This window comes from Dichotomopilus funicola (genome assembly GCF_033296635.1).
Source record: "Dichotomopilus funicola strain CBS 141.50 unplaced genomic scaffold C8A04scaffold_7, whole genome shotgun sequence".
NCBI lineage: Eukaryota > Fungi > Ascomycota > Sordariomycetes > Sordariales > Chaetomiaceae > Dichotomopilus > Dichotomopilus funicola.
In genome coordinates this window covers 539367-557160 of record NW_026944028.1, presented here as the reverse complement: position 1 = coordinate 557160, position 17794 = coordinate 539367, and the positions used below count along the sequence as shown (strand labels likewise).

The following is a 17794-nucleotide window of genomic DNA, read 5'->3' as shown; positions in this document are numbered from 1 at the left end:
GTTTAATTGATTTTTGTTTCTCGCGCCTGTCGCGTTTGTCGTGTCGTTTCTCGCGTCGTTCCAAGAAACACCCCTTTCTTGCAAAGGTTCGATCGACAACGGCATTTTCCTCCAGCCATTGTACATAATTGGCTCCTTTGTACGAATTCCCCCATTGAAACAAGAATCCCCACCATGGCCCCCAAAAAAGAACCCGTCATCAGCGCGTTCGAGCGCAAGCGTCTCGAAAACATCGCCAACAACAACGCGATTCTCAGCGGTATCAGCACGACGGCTGATAAGATCATCCCCAAGCCTACCCCGCCGAAACCGAAGCGCACCAGCACGCCCCGCGCAAAAAGGGAACCCATAAAGCGCGAACCTGCCCGTCCCACGCGACAGAGCAGTCGACTAGCGGGGCTCGATGCCGATGCCGAGACGCTCAAGCGCAAGGCCGATGTCGAGGCTGAGGTTGAAGCGGAGAAGGCGAAGGCTAAGAAAATGCGCGTTAGCGGGGACCTGAACCTGGGCGATATCAAGGTGGAGGGTCGCAAATGGGAGGCCGGTCTCGATGGATTGGCTGGGTTGAAGGGCTTGAGTGTCCGGGGAGCGCAAGCGGGCGTCAGGACGTTTACGGATGAGGACGTAAAGGGGACAACGGATAAGAGTTTGAAGGATGTAAGATTGCGCATGAGCGGCCTAAAGCTATACGAGAAGTGGGATGTCCAAGGTGGGTTCATCGTTACCTTTCTCGGTCTCGTGGAATGGGCCGTCTCTAACTTAGCCAGATATCAAAATCACACCACAGCGCGTGTATGCCATGGGCTTCCACCCGACCGAGTCCAAACCCATCATATTCGCAGGTGACAAGGAGGGTGCAATGGGCGTGTTTGACGCCTCGCAAGAACCCGTCAAAGTAGAAGGGGACGACGACGATGACGACGCGGAGTCTGTGATATCCGACCCGGTAATATCCGCCTTCAAGACACACTCGCGCACCATCACATCGTTTCACTTTTCGCCCACCGACGACAATGCCGTATACACGGCCTCCTACGACTCGTCTATCCGCAAGCTGGACCTGGACAAGGGCTTGTCCACGGAAGTGTGGGCGCCCGCAGACGCGGACGACGACCTCCCGATCAGCGCGATAGACATCCCCACTACCGATCCCAACATGATTATCTTCTCTACCCTCCACGGCTCCCTTGGGCGACACGACATACGCACCAAGGCCAGCACAGCAGAAATCTGGGGCGTCTCGGACCAAAAGATCGGCGGCTTCTCCCTCCACCCCGCGCAGCCGCACCTCCTCGCAACAGCCTCGCTCGACCGCACACTCAAGATCTGGGACCTCCGCAAAATCCAAGGCAAAGGCGACGCCCGCGGTCCCGCACTGCTCGGCACGCACGAGTCACGCCTATCCGTCTCCCACGCGAGCTGGAGCAGCGCAGGTCATATCGCGACGTCCAGCTACGACGACCGCATCAAGATCTATTCCTTCCCCGACGCGTCGCGGTGGAAGGCCGGCGCCGAACTCACGGAGGAGCAGATGAAGCCAGCGCAGCAGGTGATTCACAACAACCAGACGGGGCGGTGGGTGACGATTCTCAAACCACAGTGGCAGCGCAGTCCTAAGGATGGAATGCAGAAGTTTGTGATTGGGAATATGAACCGGTTTGTGGACGTGTTTGCCGCGGACGGGGAGCAGCTGGCGCAGTTGGGGGGGGATGGGATTACGGCGGTGCCTGCTGTAGCGCACTTTCATCCGACGATGGATTGGGTTGCGGGCGGGAATGCCAGCGGGAAGTTGTGTTTGTGGATGTGAGGGGCCCATGTGTTTTCTTAGTTTATGGTCTTGTTGATAAGTCGATAAGTCGATAAGCGGCTCAGACATGGGAGACACGGGGCCCGGCACGTGTGGGTGGGGGCCGGTTGTGGGTCTTCTGTTTCATCCCGGCGAGCGGGATGTCTCGCTGTCACTGTCCACAATGGACCGGAGTTTTGTTCGAGACTTCAAACGGATGATATAATTAGCAGGGGCCGTTGGATATTGCTTTACAATACATAGCTGAATAGATTTGCTCAGAATGTAGTTCCGTTCCTCGCCAGGTCCCGAATTACTTCCCGGGTTTGCCCGTTCTGCCTTGCATGTGATGGACACCGCTCGTCAGCAGTGCTCAGGCAAGTGCCGGCTCTTGCGTCATGGGACCTGAGGCCCGCCCGCTTCTGTGCTTGACGCTGCTCAGAGTGAGCCGCAGCTTCCTCCAACAGCATCACAAGGTGTTCATCGCAAAATACCTCATCATCAATACCATCAATCCATCATTGGAAATCGAAAATTTTAAATCATCAGCGAAGGCGCGAGGTGGAAATGGATATTTCTTCTCTTCACACCGCACCGTTTCGCCCCATCATCTGATGGGCCAGAACCAGGGCAACGGCTTCTTTTGACAGGATCCCCGGCGCGGATCTTCCAGCTGAGTGGTGCGTCACACGGAACCTTGTTGGCTCACCAGGCGTGTTCCGCACTGGGACCCCCTGCGAAAGGCGACCACTTGGCGACCACACCCGGCCCATCGCAACCGACTGTGTGCCTGTTGTTGCACCGCTGCGGCTCGGACCAACTTCACTGCCCGCGCTGTTGCACACCGTCACAGCAACACAATAGTGACAACGTCGAAAAGAGAACGGACAGAACGGGGGAAAGTCATGCCCTGAGCCAACCACATTCTTTAGTTTGTGCACAGCCTGTGGACGGGGCCTCGAGTCGACGAGGACTCGATAAACTTTCGCCGGATCTGGTTATCATCTTTGTTCTCATCTATCCTGTGTCGTTACTGCCGGACGGAACTACAAGGCATCCGGCAATTTATCACTCTTCCGCACCCCGGTCCCGCAGAACATCCGCCCTCAACCGCCTAGAAGACGACGCATCGGATCGTTAACCGGCGTGCGTCTGCTGCCTACCTACCGATCGACCTGCCTACACTACCTACCTACCTGCCTGCCGACCTCCACTATCCACTACCACACCTTCCAATCCGATATCTTTCTCCCGTTTCGCTTGCGAGAACCATTCTCGCCCTCGAGGTACACCGCAGCTAAGGCACCCACCCTTCCCGCTTACCCGCACCTTGTCTCCCGTCTTGCGAAGCCGCGACGGAGGACGAACACACAAACAAGGCTAGTTAGTGGATTGCGCTCGCCTCACTCCTTCCTCAATGCCGCGACAAGCGCACTCATTTGTTTCGTATACTCACGTATCTCGGTCTGCAGGGTGTTAGTTTAACCAGCCTCACGTATCCGGGCCCTCACCCTCTCGCCCGCCCTCCTTCGATACCTACCTACCCCGATACCTACTTCCTACGATACCTACAGTCAGTCCCCTTCGGGAAACACTCCAACCATGGAGCCCGACCGTTCAGCACCGCCACCTACCGCAGCACGCTCTCCTCCTCTAACCCAAGAACCGACGAATACGACAATAACCCAGCACTCGCTTCCCCCCTCCTCCCCACCGACCGCAACCTCTCCAACAAGCCAAGACGACCGCGCAGTGCGTCGTGTTTCGCGAAAGTTGCTCAAAAAGCGCCGCGCCGGCGAATTCGTCCCCCCGATGGAGCTCCCAGATCGCCTAAAAGACCAGGCGGGGGGCGAAGAAGAGCTACTGCGCCCCCAGGGGTATGGGGGCGGGATGTTCATGAATATGAACCAGAGCATATTCGGTCTGATCGCGGCAGCGGGAAGCCAAGCTGATTTCGCAGAACGGTTTGAAGGTGGCCCCAGTTCAGATGAAGAAGACGAGAGGGAAAACCCAATGGCGAAAACAGTGGCCGGACCGAAGGAGTTGCGCGCCGCGGGGTCAAGTTCATCATCGTCATCATCACAGGCCCTCGCGCAAACGACAATATTACCGAAACATGGCTCGAGCCGTCACAAATCTGACCACAGCAGCCATCGAAGAAAACTCTCCGAGAGTCGTTTGCTCAAGTCAGTACCTGGATTTGCTCGTCTCGGTGACAAAATCAAATCGTCGAAATCCGCGAGCGGCAGTAGCTCTGGCAAAAACAAGAACGATGCGCAACCCCCCCTGCGGGAAGACACCACAACCTCCATGGAGTCCGACTCGTCCCCCGCTGAGCTGGCGCCAGGCGCCGAACTCGCCCGCGCCGAGAGCCGGACAGCACCTGTCATGAGCAGGATGCTGGAAGCCCGCGCGCAGATGGCAGCGCGGCAGAGTTTTGATCTTGACGGAGGGGCAGAGGCGGAGAAGGAGTCGCCTAGGATAGGAGACGACGCTGCGGCGGAGACTGGTCCGACGGATTTGGCGCTGCAGCTGGCGGATATTTTCCAGTTTGAGCGGCCCGAGGAGGTCATTCAGGAGTACCCTTGCTGGTTGCTGCAGCATGTGCTGTTGACGGGGTACTTGTATATCACGACACGGCATATTGCGTTTTATGCGTATTTGCCGAGGAAGTCGGTATGTTTCCCCGTGGATAAAGCACCCCCCATTTCGTATGTTCACCGTCATGGGCTGCCCAAAACTAACTCTGAACAGCAGGAAGTCGCCAAATCCGGCTACCTGTCCAAGTGCGGCAAGAGAAACCCCAAGTACAACCGGTACTGGTTTCGACTCAAAGGTGACGTGTTCTCGTACTACCGGGACCCCCAAGACCTCTACTTCCCCCAAGGCCAGATCGACCTGCGCTACGGCATCTCGGCTACCATCACGGACAAGGATAAGGAAGGGATCAACTTCACCGTGACCACGGACAACCGCACCTACTACTTCAAGGCCGACAGCCCACAAAGCGCCAAGGAGTGGGTGAAGAGCCTGCAGCGGGTCATCTTCCGGTCGCACAACGACGGAGACAGTGTCAAGATCTCGCTGCCGATTCAGAATGTCATCGATATTGAGGAGGCCCAGATGCTAGACTTTGCCGATACCTGCAAGATCCGGGTCATCGACAACGACGAGACGTATGCCATCGACGAATACTTTTTTTCCTTCTTCGGCTTTGGCAAGGAGCCCATGAACGTCCTCAAGATTCTCATAGAGGACGCGACACCCCAGGCCAAGGGGGGTACCGATCGAGCCGAGCCCAGCGGGGAGTCATCGAAACGAACGAGCGGAAGCGGATCGCGAGACCAGCCGCCGTCCAGCCAGACCCAGCGCAGGGGCAAGGTCAGCGAAGGCGTCAAGGCCACCCTTTCTCCGCTCTCTCCGCTCTCTCCCTTACGCAACAGCCCTTCGCAAAGTCCGCGGGCGAGTGCGGATCGCCCGCGTACTAGTTTCGACGGGCTCCAACACTTCATCCGCCGCAGCACGGACGGCCAGCACCATCACAGCCCGCTACACTCCGAGTCCCGCCACGCACGGGCTAGTTCCAGCACGAGTCGGCGGTCGGGGAGCCGGCAGCGAGCGAGTGGTCATGAGCGACAGGAGAGTATGGACTCGTATGTCCAAAGCATGGATGACCCGAGCCAGGCAAGCTTGTCGGGGATGATAGCGTCGGCTAGCAGCGAGGATCCGTCAGCGAGCCAGATCCTCCAGGGGAGTGACGTGTTTCATAGCCCGACGCTGCAGCGGGCGGGTCGGGCACAAGATGCGCAGCGGGCGCTTTCCTCGACGCCGACTTCCATGGTACCCAGGCAACAACCTCACCATGTGTCCACCAAGTCACACTCGGGCGACGGCTTCGCAGCCGACGGGACCGTCACCACTCCGACGTTGCAAAGCATTGCGACGGTGGGTGTGTATCCCTTCCGCAAAGCCAACGCGCTCATTGGGTACCTCGACAAGCACTCGCGCCGGATGAGCACGCTCCTAGCCACCGAGTCGATGGGGTATGTGGAGAAGGTCTCTGGCATGTGGAAGGGCGGGGGGAAACACTATGACGACCCGGCCGAACTCAGGACAGATGACGAGGAGGGGCACGGCGTTGGCGGGGAGTATGACCCGGAGGACCGCGCTATCTCGGAGGCACGGTTCCAGGCGCACTTTGCGCTGCCCGAGACGGAAAAGCTCCGGGCGGCATACTTTGGCCATATGATGCGCGTGTTGCCGTTGTATGGCAAGATTTATATCAGTGACCGGCACTTTTGCTTCCGCAGCTTGTTACCCGGCACGCGCACCAAGTTGGTGTTGCCGTTGCGGGATATCGAGACGGTGGATAAGGAAAAGGGCTTCCGGTTTGGGTATGCCGGGTTGGTGGTGGTGATTGCGCGGCACGAGGAGCTGTTCTTTGAGTTCCACAAGGCGGATGTTCGGGATGACTGCGCCATTACGATCCTGCAGAGTTTGGAAGAGGCCCGGTATCTGGAGGACCACGGTGCCCCGGATGACGTGGAATCGGAAGATGCGCAGGCGGCTGTGGCAGAACACAATGCGTTGCAAAAGGCGCGCACCGAAGAGTTCGCTGACCATGAAGTCGAACTACCTCGCGAGCCATCGTCTAACTCGGAAGCTCCCACTATTCTGTTTGATGACCCCAAGGCCTCGTTCCTTAACTTCAAACCCGCTCATTCGATGCGCATTACTTGTTTAACTATTGGCTCGCGCGGCGACGTGCAGCCGTACATTGCGCTGTGCAAGCGGCTGCTGGAAGAGGGTCATCGCCCGCGGATCGCCACCCACGGCGAATTCCAGCCCTGGATCGAGTCCCACGGCATCGAGTTCGCGTATGTTGGCGGCGACCCGGCCGAGCTGATGCAGCTGTGTATCCAAAACGGCACGTTCACCCTGAACTTCTTCCGCGAGGCCAACGCCAAAATGCGCGACTGGCTCGACGAGCTGCTCGTGACCGCCTGGAACGCCTGCCAGGGGAGTGATCTCGTCATTGAATCCCCCTCCGCGATGGCGGGGATCCATATCGCTGAAGCCCTGGGTGTGCCGTACTTCCGCGCCTTCACCATGCCGTGGACGCGTACACGCGCGTACCCGCATGCGTTCATCATGCCTGGGCAGAAAATGGGCGGGGCATACAACTATGTCACCTACGTCATGTTCGAGACGGTATTTTGGAAAACCACCGCGCACCAAATCAACCGCTGGCGTCGGCGGCATCTGGGCTTGCCCAACACCTCGCTTGAGAAGTTACAAATGAACAAGGTGCCCTTCCTGTATAACTTCTCCCCCTACGTCGTGCCCCCGCCGCTGGACTACAGCGACTGGATCCGCGTGACGGGGTACTGGTTCCTAGACGAAGGGAATGCAGAGAAATATCAGCCTGCTCCGGAGCTGGCGGCGTTCATTGCGCGGGCGCGGCGGGATGGGAAAAAGCTGGTGTATGTCGGGTTCGGGTCGATTTTGGTGCCTGACCCGGCCAAGATGACGCAGGAGGTGATTGATGCGGTGTTGAAAGCCGATGTGCGGTGTATTCTCAGCAAGGGGTGGAGTGATCGGTTGCCGACTAAGAAAGACCGCGATGCCGCCGCCGCCGCAGGAGAACCCGCGAGCGCTCAACAAGAAAAACCGAAGACCCCCGAACCCGAACTCCCACCCGAGATCTTCCAAATCCAGTCCGCCCCGCACGACTGGCTGTTCAAGCAAATCGATGCCGCCGCGCATCACGGAGGGAGTGGGACCACGGGATCGAGTCTGCGGGCCGGGATTCCAACGGTGATTCGGCCGTTTTTTGGGGATCAGTATTTCTTTGGGACGCGGGTGGAGGATTTGGGGGTGGGGATTTGTTTGAAGAAGTGGGGAGCGACGTCGTTTGCGCGCGCGCTGTGGGAGGCGACGCATAGTGAGAGGATGATTGTGAAGGCGCGGGCGTTGGGGGAACAGATTCGGAAGGTATTTTCTCTCTTCTTCCTTCTCTCCCCCCTGTCTGTTTCGCGATATCCGGGTCCGTTGAGGATCCGGTCGGGATCTGAGATGTTTTCAGGCTGTGTGTATATTATCTGTGATATGAAACTGACATGGCTTTCTCCTCCAGGAAAACGGCGTCGACCACGCAATCAAATGCATCTACCGCGACCTCGAATACGCCACCGAACTCATCCGTGCCAAACGAGGCAAGAGCAAGACCCGCACTACCACCGCCACCGGCACAGGCACCGACGGACCCAGTCCCGACTCTCCTCTCTCTCCCCGCCGTCCCGGCCAGCCGGGGCAGGACGATGAAGGGGGTATTGTCTACGACCCAGATGATGATGACCTCGAGGAAGAGAGCTGGACGTTTGTCGGGGGCGATGCGGAGACTATTGATGATTTGTCGGTGGAGGGGACGGTGAAGAGGGCGGTGGGGATGTCGGTTGGGGGGGTTGGGGCCAAGAGGGGGCCTGTGGCTGTTTTGGGGGGGGCGCCGGGGGCGGGAGCTACCACAGGGTTGGGGGTGAAGGGTGTTTAATGAAGGGTGGTGAGCGAAGGGTGGTGAGCGAAGGGTGGTGAGTGAGTAGGTGAGGCTGGGAAGGTGGCCTGAAGTTGTGCGATGTCTTCATTTTTGGGTTGGAGTTGTCGTGGTTGGTTTTCCGCGGTTGGTTTTTACCATAATGCGTGTGTGTTACCGGCTTTTACTCCTCCCGTTTACCTATTTTCCCTCTTTCTTTAGTTCCGGATTCGCTGGTTGTTGAAGACGGACGCGATGAGTTGGCGTTGGTTGGTTGCTGCTTTGGGAACGGAACCCTACCTAAATATTTATTACCTTACCCCTTTTTCCCGCGGTATATATTTCCTATTGGTTGGTCCCTTGGTATTTCTCTTCTAGGAGTTTCTTTTATAACGTTATCTCTCTCTAGAATGCCTCTCTAGAATCCTTCTCTAGAATCCCTACTTTACTCTATTCGTGGCTTCAGAATCCTTATAGGACTTTACTCGTTCCTTTAGAATTTTTAATCTATTCCTGCTTCTATTATTCTCCCTCTGTCGATGGTGCTTGCCTTTTTCCCCTGCTGTTTTCCTAGATTCGTTAGTAGGAGTTTGCCAGATGGGAAGGCGTTATAGCTGCTGTGTTGGGTGGAGGGGAAATGATCATGAGAGGGCGGAGTTGAGAGCTGGAGTTGAGTTGGGTAGCTGGGACGGGGATCTGGGACTGGAACTGGAACTGGAACTGGAATAATTAGAGGTGGCGCTTCGGGTGAATGGGCTATTAACTAATTACGTGGGGTGTGAAAGCTGGATATGGGGGTTTCTTCCCTTCTGCTTTTCTTAGAATGGGTAGATCCTGCCTAAGAATCCGACATGTTTATGCCATTGACATAATCCTGCGGGTTCTGTTGTGATGTGCTCTGGTGGTCGGTGGTTGTGATCCAGTTAACCTTCCGCTTCGACTAACAACACCATCTCCACTAACACCATCAACATGAAGCGCCGGCTGCGGCATATGCTCAGCGTATGCCATATTTTACATACAATCGGCTACACATTTTTCCGGTTTTCTCGATTGCCGTAATCTTGAGAGTTTTCGGGGGGACGCGAATGGCTGCAGCCCCCGAGTCCCTAAACAACCCCCAGCTCGCCATCATGCCCATCTCGGCACCCACCGGCTGTGCTCCCTTGTCGTATGTTTACAATTTATTGCATCTCAACCAGAAGCTTATCATATTTCCCTTAATAGCCTAATATCGCTAGTTTTCATTTGCCCTTTTCTTGTTGCGACGATCCCGCGACACGCTAGAGGATCGCCCTGCTAACGTTTCCTTCTTGTAGCGACGAAGCGATCCGCAGGCTGGCCCGCTGCAGGAATAATGCTGATTTTGTTTCCGAGTACTTCAAGGCTCCCCCCCCCAAACCTTGCCCTGTGCTGCGTCTCCCGACAGAAGTCCAGCGACAGATCCTCTTTTGGCGCGCGTACCAAGCCAACGAACGAGCGCTCCTCTGGAATATCCTAACACGGGAACTCGGGGCGTCATCGTAGAATCATGTACGCTCCAGCGTTTGACAGCCGTATTCGCCCTGGAAAACCCATCGGACGAGACGCGGGAGGAAGCCGTCGAGCGGTACGAAACCGCCCACTACGCGATGTCCAAATGCTACATGCCGCCTTGGCTTGAGGAGACCATTACGGACGGCGAGGTGCGGCTAATGGCGGAGGACTACCTCACGTTGATTCGACCAGCTACCAAACTGTACACGAACTGGGCCTTGGAAAATCTCGCTGGGGATACCCTGACCTCCCAGATGGAGCGTCCATCGTTGAGCCTCTCCGAACGCAGACGCGTTGCCCGCGGCCTGTATCGGTTTGAGATGTCCTGTTAGCTCTACGGCGAGGATGAGAACCGTGACGCCGAGGATTCGGATTGGGTTCTCTTTTTCCCGGACCATTTTTCATTTATGGAACTCTGGGAGCCGTGGCAGATCGAGCAGTTTAGGACCGTGTACCTCTTTGCGGTAGACGTTGATGCCAGAGTGCTCGCAAGCACCCTTGAAGATACTACGTTTAAGGGGCCATTGGAGGTGTACTTGGCAAGGAGGGGATCCCACCTTCCCTATAATAGTCTGTGGCAGGATGCTAAGACGGACCAATGCAAGTTTGCGTTTTCACAACTCAGCAGAGTAGTTGAGCCGAGCTTGACTAACCATAGTCATGACCCCCCCGCCCCCTCCGCCTCACGAGTTAGACCACTTCGAGAACATGCAAATTGGTACCGCCATACGGGGTCTCGCGCATCTACTCCACATCAAATTGGATTTCAACGACGATGACAAAGCAGCGTTCACGAAGGCGGTCAAGAGTATAGCGGTGTATCCAGGCCGCGGGAATCCGGATCACACGGTCCTCAGCCCCGAAACCCAGGAACACGAATGTGATGTCCACACAGCTCGGGTCCAGAAAGCGTCCCGTCGGGATCCGATGTCCTTCCGAGGGGATGGTGAACCCGACGCCGAGGGGGACCGGCCGCCGTATGCCTGGACGGTGATGTGGCGTAACCGGTATTGCAAGCTGTACGGGTGGTTTATCCCGGTGTACATTGGGAATGGCGGGTATGTCATGTGGGATGCTGAGAGGATCAAAACGACAGGTGCGGATCGACAACTTCGGGGGGACACTTTGCTAACGCCGGCTACGACATGTACGGTTATGTTGAATGCTGGGGCTGGTAAGATACGGAGGGGACAATGTGTCCCTCGCTTCGTTTGATGGATGGGAACTATGAGGAGGAAAGCCTTCTTTCTTGTTTTATTTTTTCGTTCCTTCCCAACCCCACCTTGTCTCCTTCTCACTCTTCATGGTATGAAATACCCCTGACCTCATAGTTGTCGTTGCTTCCGAGCTAAGGGCAGGTTAGAAAGAGGTTTGCTTGTACCTACCTATATGTAATATTCATGTTAATCTTTGTTTTCTTCATTATTACGGGGATTTGATAATATTTACACAAGTCCTAATCCCGTAAACCTACGGTACCTACCCTTTGTTGCGTCACACATTCAACACAGATTCCCGAGGTTTAGGCATCCATCCTCATTACTTGTTTCCCGAGAAAACCAGATACTTCCTTGAGGTAGCCTAAAGGTGATTGTTGTTTCACTATTTTAGCCCGCCCTGACCTCTCCGGTCACACCAGTGTTCTGTGGCAGTTTCTGTACAGTGTACAGTTTTTCGTGTTCGAAATTGAATGTAAAAGATAGAACATGAAAAGTTTCACCTTTCAGTTTGTTTGCTAATTCTGACAATGGAATATGACCATTTTCTGATCTGAATGTCACCATGCTTTCCAGCGGGGTTATAAAAACAATCGCTGATTCAAGATGTTAGTTATTTTGGAAGAAAAGAAGGATAGTTAAGAATATTGATGTTTAGGAAACAACATACCGAGAAAACAGAACATAGCCCTGGACTTCCGCCTAAAGGGAGCTAAGGGAACAGGTTGAAATGCACACCACCGAGCCTGCTCAAGAGTCTTTGACTTCAGGGCGTTTCCTTGAAGTATCTTGAAAGGTACTTGGGGTGCCTGGAGGTTGGCGGTGAATGTCGCGACTTACAAACGCCACACTGAGTCAAAACCCTGGATGGAAAAACGATACCTGATTGGCCGCCACACGGCCTTTGATGAACCAAGTGACTCTTGATCAGTCACAGCCATGGGTTTGTCAAAGACTGTGCCGGCCGCTTGGCGCCGATGACCAGACCCTCACAAGTCTTTCGGCCCGCTCATTGTCTCCTTTTCTTTCCTTGCGTTTCCGTATTCCAAATTTCATGACAGGCTGTTTTGCACGAGTCAGCAAGCCTCGTTCACCATGCTGAGGCGTGAGCCACACATGACCCCGCAAACGACAGGGCAGGGGTCGAAGAGCTCAGTGCCAAGATTGGCTGGATCGAGGTGGGCAACCCGGATCAGTCGCAAAGGTACAAAAGGGCCTCTCAGCCCGCCCAAAATCTGCCCCATTGCTCTGCAAAGGTCGTTTTCGTCAGTGCGCCCAATACCACAATCCACCACGACCCCAAATCCCGGGATTACATCACCCCACGTTTTCGATAATCGGACTGTCCATACTTAGAGGTCCCGGCGCTTTCGCTGTTTTTTACAACCTTGTCTTCCGTTAATACGCTCCGACCCGCCCGGTTTTCACCGTTTTATTTTTCGGCGCCACTGGCAGGCCTGGATTTCTTCAACCGAGAGCCGCAGGCCGTTGCCCCACTTCTGGCGCAAGAGCTTTTGGAGCTTGGACCTCCAAACTGCTGTGCCCCACGCCGGCATCTGTTACGCTAACCCCAATTGGGGACAGTGCCCCACGTTTTCTTTGCGGCTTTGTCTCGTGCAACCCGCTGCAACCGGAAGCTTTTCGCCAACTCGCGACAGCACTGACGCGCGCGGAACCACGGCAATCGCAGCCATCTACCTTATTTGGTGGCCACACAACATTTTTCTTCTCGGTGCGCGCCGCTGCGCGATGGGCGTGCCACTCCATCGGGTCAAGGATTTTCTGACGTCTTGGGAGCCCGTTGCGTAAGTTGCCTTTGTTGTGTGCTGTTACGCTGGCGCGGAGAAACTGTCAAGCGTCGGTTGCATCGTGGAACGTCGCTGATAAGAAGGTTTTTGATCTCGTTTTTCAGGCCTGGCGCACGATTGAAACCCTAGAGTTACCGATTCAACATTTCGACCTGGGTCCGAACCCACCGACGCCATGGCGAAAACCGTCCGGTTGGGGAACCGGTTACGGTACCCCATAACGGTCGTCCGACTGCTTAAACAACCTGGCAATAAAATCAAGAAACAAGAACCCCTCATGGAATACTCGTTCAAGTGGGTTAAGGAAGTGGGCGACAGTATCCGTGGCGACACATGGGAGGAGGAGCAGACAACCATCGTGAATTGGGCCTCGCCCAGCGACGGGGAGCTGACGAACTGGCACATTCGGGAAGGCCAAAAGATTGTGATGGACCGCATCGCGATGGAAGTCGTGGAGGAATGCTCCCACGAAATTCAGTATCAGGGCCTCTGCGCGATGTGTGGCAAGGACATGACCGAAGTCAACTGGGCCACCGAGACCCGCGACACGGCCCGGGCTCCCATCAACATGGTGCACGACCACACCAACCTGACCGTCAGCGCGATCCGGGCTCAGCGTACGGAGCGAGACCTGCAGCGCCGGTTATTGGAGAGCCGGAAATTGAGCTTGGTTGTCGATCTGGACCAGACCATCATCCAGGCGTGTATCGACCCGACCGTGGGCGAGTGGCAACAGGATCCTACCAACCCAAATCACGAAGCCGCCAAGAAAATCCAAAGTTTCCAGCTTGACGACGGGCCCTCTGACTTAGCTAGGAGATGCTCATTTTACATCAAGATGCGCCCCGGGCTCGAGGAGTTCCTCAAGACGATTGCGGAAATGTATGAACTGCACGTCTACACCATGGGAACCCGCGCGTACGCCCAGAACGTGGCTCGCGTTGTGGATCCGGACAAGAAGCTGTTTGGAAACCGCGTCATCAGCCGCGACGAGAACGGCAGCATTTTTTCCAAGAACCTGCAACGGCTCTTCCCCGTCAGCACCAACATGGTTGTCATTATCGACGACCGGTCTGACGTGTGGCCTCGCAACAGACCTAACCTGATCAAGGTGTCCCCGTACGAGTTTTTCAAGGGCATTGGAGATATCAACTCAAACTTCCTACCAAAACGCCACGACCTGCTCACCTCTGGCTCCGCTGCGAAGGGAACAAAAAAGGACAAGAAGATCACGAGTGAGCCCGTGGCGGGCGGTGATGACAGCACCTTGCTCAAGCAACAGGCACAGGAGCAGGAGCGGGAGTTTGAGAAGCAAATAAACGACCGGCCTCTGCAGATGTTGCAGGAAAAGCTCGACCGCGAAGGTGAAGAGGCTGAAAAAGCCACCGTGCAGTCCGACGACGGCTCCGAGTCGCGCGCCTCCTCTCCACCACCACAACGCCATCATGTTCTGCAAGACGATGACGAAGAACTCAAATATCTCCAAGAACACCTCGCCTCCCTCCACCGTGCTTACTTTGCGGAGTACGACGAAAGCCAAGCATCACAACCAGCATCCAACAACGACGTCCTAGCCCAGGTCCCTGACGCTGGCCGGATCCTCTCAGATCTCAAGATTCCAGTCCTGCAAGGCCTCAAGATTGTTTTGTCTGGCGTGCTTCCCCGAGGGATTGATATCTACAGTTCCGAAATCGGCCTACAAATCATCTCTTTTGGTGCCGACCTCCGCCCCAAAATCAGCAAAGACGTCACGCACCTGGTGGTCAACGCGGCGCAACCAGGCAGGGACAAATTACTCGAAGCACGACGCCGACCGCACATCAAGATTGTCAGCCAGGAGTGGCTAGCCGCCTGTTTCACGCAGTGGGCCGCTGTCGACGAGACGCCGTATCTGTACACCTCCCGCATCGTCGGGGAACACGGGACCGCACCGGGGGGGATCCCAAGTGAGGAAGACGAGGACGACGATGACGAAGAGGATGAGGAGGATGACGATACCGACAACGCAGATGGCAGCGGCAGCAAAACCCGCCGGCTTGCTAATGGCAAGCCATTGAAGCTGAGACTCCTGTCGTCGTCTGCTAACGGCCAGGCGTCCGGGGAGTCCGGGGATGACACCGACCTTGAACCGGGTCTGTTACCAGATGAGCTACCGGATGGCTCCTCTTCGCCAATCGACGGGCTGAAGACCTTTAACTGGGGTTCAGCCGACGAGGAACTCGCCGAGTTCCTGGCGAGTGGATCATCCGACGACGACGAGGATGAAGACGGGATCGACGACGAAGAAGACGAAGACGAAGATGTCGACGACGCACAACCAGAGCCCCTGAGCGCCAACGACTCTTCCCTCCTCACAACCTCCCCCACCGCGGGCACGAAACGAAAAGGCCGCTCCAGCGACGACGAGGATGATGACGACAACGACAATGACGTCGATACAGTCGCTGTCGAGACAGGGGGTGTTAACGGCACACCCGCCAAACGACTCCGTCGCACCCAGAGCCAGCGCGCTTCGTCTCTGCGTAACGAATATGTCGCCGGTGCTGCCACCGCTACGGCTAGTGATCGTGGCGATGACAGCGGATTGCCCACGCCTAGTAGGTCAGAGGGGCAAGACGGGGACACCGATGGACAGAAACCTGCAGAGCTGGGGGAGCAGGAGGCGAGCGGGGAAGGGGATGATGACGAGCTGGAGTTTGACGATGCGGAGCTGGAAGCTGCGTTTGAAGCGGGCTTTGAGAAGGAGGCGGCTGAGTTGGAGGCGCAGATGGTTGCTGATGCTGCGTTGGAGGAGGGGGCTATGGATGTTGAGAAGGGATAAGCGTCGCCATCTGTGTATGAAGGCAAAGGGAGGATGTTGCACGCACCAAGGCGGGTGGAGGAGCATTGATTTATTGGAGTCCAGTGGCTGATTCTTGATTTTATTTGCTTTTTACCTCACATACCTCTGGGACCAGCGAGGGGGGGGATTTTCGGGGGGGGGATGGTTCGGAATGCAACTTTTAGGGGAGAATGGAGTTTTTAAGGTTGTCGGGCATGGACCGCGACCTGTTTGATTGTAGCCTATTTGTAGTGTATCTTGTCCGTAGGGGCATATTGCATTCTATTCTGGCACTTCTTGCTTTATCATCTAAAACATCTCTCCCAGTTCCTCATTTCACATTTCAGTGCTGTGCTCGCATGTCCGCTCTGCTGGGGATGTCGGACCCCACTTAACTTACCTAATCACACCCCACCATCCAACCCTCCAACCAATCAAAACCCACACAATTCGTCCTCCCACCTTGAATCCGCAATCAAGCTCAAACCGCCGACAAGCCAGTTCAAGCTCCGCGCAACAACAACCCAACCCACCACCACCACAACACCACGACAACGACAACACACCCCGCCCGCCCGCCCGACGGCAATCCCACCAGGCGAGAACACGCGACCTTCCATACCGACCGACCGAAGGCTCGGATCAACTACCCTTGCGACCGGACCTCGATTGCGATTCTCCGGGCCGATCTACGAGCGAGTTCGCGGGTTGTCGGATTGATTGATTGATCGGTCGGTCGATCGATCGAGTGAACTGGGAAGAGGAACTGGGAAGGGAATTGACGATAAGAGGAAAGGAAACAAGGGGAAGGAATACACACAAATCGCCCATCATGCCGCAGGATATGCCGCCCGCTGGGGGCTATGAGGCCGTTCAGTACAAGGTTGGTTTATCCCTTTTTTCTTCTCTTCTTGGCTGGGTTCTGTTGTTGGTTTAGTTGGGTTTGGTTGGGTCTGGTCGGGTCTGGTCGGGGTTGGTGCTGGATTGAAGCTGGTTTTGTGCGGGTTGGGCAGGCTTGGGTTTGTGGTTTGAGGGGGGGGGGTGGGTTTGGGCCGTTGGAGGGGGTGTGAGACGGAGGTTGGGAATGAGGGGTGGTTGAAAGGGATGTGGCTGTTGGCTGTGGGCTTCTGATGGTGAATGGAAGGCTCGGTGGTGAAATCCTGGATTGGTATGGGGGAGAGGAAGTCCCCGGAAGAGGCGGACTCGGACGAAACATGGTGGCTTGGACGGACGGTATCAGTGTGAGGGACGTATGGGAAAGGCCCCCATCCCCGACGGTGATACGGTTCCGGCCACCGGCGCAACCGGCGGAGTGGCCAAAAGGTGTATTAGGTGTTAGGACGGATACACCCGCCTACTCAACACCAGACTCAGCCCACGCCAGACCAACCACTTCACCCCATCAACACCCCAGAAAGCTAACACGCCTCCCAGCGCAACCTCCCATCGCGCGGCCTCTTCCGCCCCGGCCCCCTCGCCGCAGGCGGCGCCGTCCTCATGCTCTACGGCTGGTACAAGCTGGTTGTCGGAATCCGTGAGCAAAAGTACGTACCCGCTGTCTCCTTCCCCAACTAGATACCCTCCGCCTCCCCCAAACCACGCCGAGAAACATACATCGTTAACACGTCCCCAGCGAACTCGCCCGCGAAAAGATGTGGGCCCGCATCCATCTGATCCCGCTGCTCCAGGCAGAGGAAGACCGCGACCAGGTCCGGAGACACTTGGCCGATCAGGCGCGGGAGAAGGAATTGTTGGGTGATAATATCAAGGTTTATCACTCTGATCGGTGAGTTCCCTGCACGCTTGCCCCCTACTAGCTGAAGAGAGGACCGGGGGTTGTGGTTGTTATGGCGAACATGGATTGCTAACGAATTTGACAGGTTTGTCCGGCCCACGTTTGGTGTGGTTCCGTCGAAGGTTTCGGAGGAGTAAATGAGGGTGTGGGGTGGGTTCATGATCATGGGGAAACTGGATTTGGGAACGGGCTGTTCTATTGCAGGCCGAGGGGTGTATATATTTGTCGTAGCATTGATGAATCATGGCTGGCATAAAGCAGTTCATCGGAACATCAATTCGCGTGATCTGATGAGTGATTCA

At 56.0% G+C, this 17794-nt stretch overlaps 5 protein-coding genes across 5 annotated transcripts; all 5 read left to right on the top strand.

Moving 5' to 3' along the window:
• Nucleotides 1-174: 174 nt before the first annotated feature.
• On the top strand, nucleotides 175-1807 carry C8A04DRAFT_9645 (DNA damage-binding protein CMR1; the record flags this gene model as incomplete). Its single annotated transcript, XM_062785560.1, has 2 exons — nucleotides 175-720; nucleotides 764-1807. The coding sequence occupies 2 exons, from the start codon at nucleotides 175-177 to the stop codon at nucleotides 1805-1807; spliced, it is 1590 nt and encodes a 529-aa protein (XP_062640060.1).
• A 1581-nt stretch (nucleotides 1808-3388) lies between these two features.
• Nucleotides 3389-8336, top strand: C8A04DRAFT_9600 (glycosyltransferase; the record flags this gene model as incomplete). Its single annotated transcript, XM_062785543.1, has 3 exons — nucleotides 3389-4462; nucleotides 4541-7780; nucleotides 7923-8336. 3 exons carry the CDS (start codon nucleotides 3389-3391, stop codon nucleotides 8334-8336), a joined length of 4728 nt encoding a protein of 1575 aa, XP_062640059.1.
• A 1067-nt stretch (nucleotides 8337-9403) lies between these two features.
• C8A04DRAFT_25613 (uncharacterized protein) lies at nucleotides 9404-11029 on the top strand (the record flags this gene model as incomplete). The annotated part of the gene is made up of 5 exons (XM_062779629.1): nucleotides 9404-9486; nucleotides 9635-9691; nucleotides 9745-10178; nucleotides 10510-10909; nucleotides 10948-11029. 5 exons carry the CDS (start codon nucleotides 9404-9406, stop codon nucleotides 11027-11029), a joined length of 1056 nt encoding a protein of 351 aa, XP_062640058.1.
• Nucleotides 11030-13051: 2022 nt separating this feature from the next.
• On the top strand, nucleotides 13052-15697 carry C8A04DRAFT_34870 (uncharacterized protein; the record flags this gene model as incomplete). Its single annotated transcript, XM_062782973.1, has 1 exon — nucleotides 13052-15697. One exon carries the CDS (start codon nucleotides 13052-13054, stop codon nucleotides 15695-15697), a length of 2646 nt encoding a protein of 881 aa, XP_062640057.1.
• An 832-nt stretch (nucleotides 15698-16529) lies between these two features.
• C8A04DRAFT_25611 (GRIM-19) lies at nucleotides 16530-17629 on the top strand (the record flags this gene model as incomplete). The annotated part of the gene is made up of 4 exons (XM_062779628.1): nucleotides 16530-16580; nucleotides 17132-17241; nucleotides 17331-17483; nucleotides 17578-17629. 4 exons carry the CDS (start codon nucleotides 16530-16532, stop codon nucleotides 17627-17629), a joined length of 366 nt encoding a protein of 121 aa, XP_062640056.1.
• Nucleotides 17630-17794: the final 165 nt, after the last annotated feature.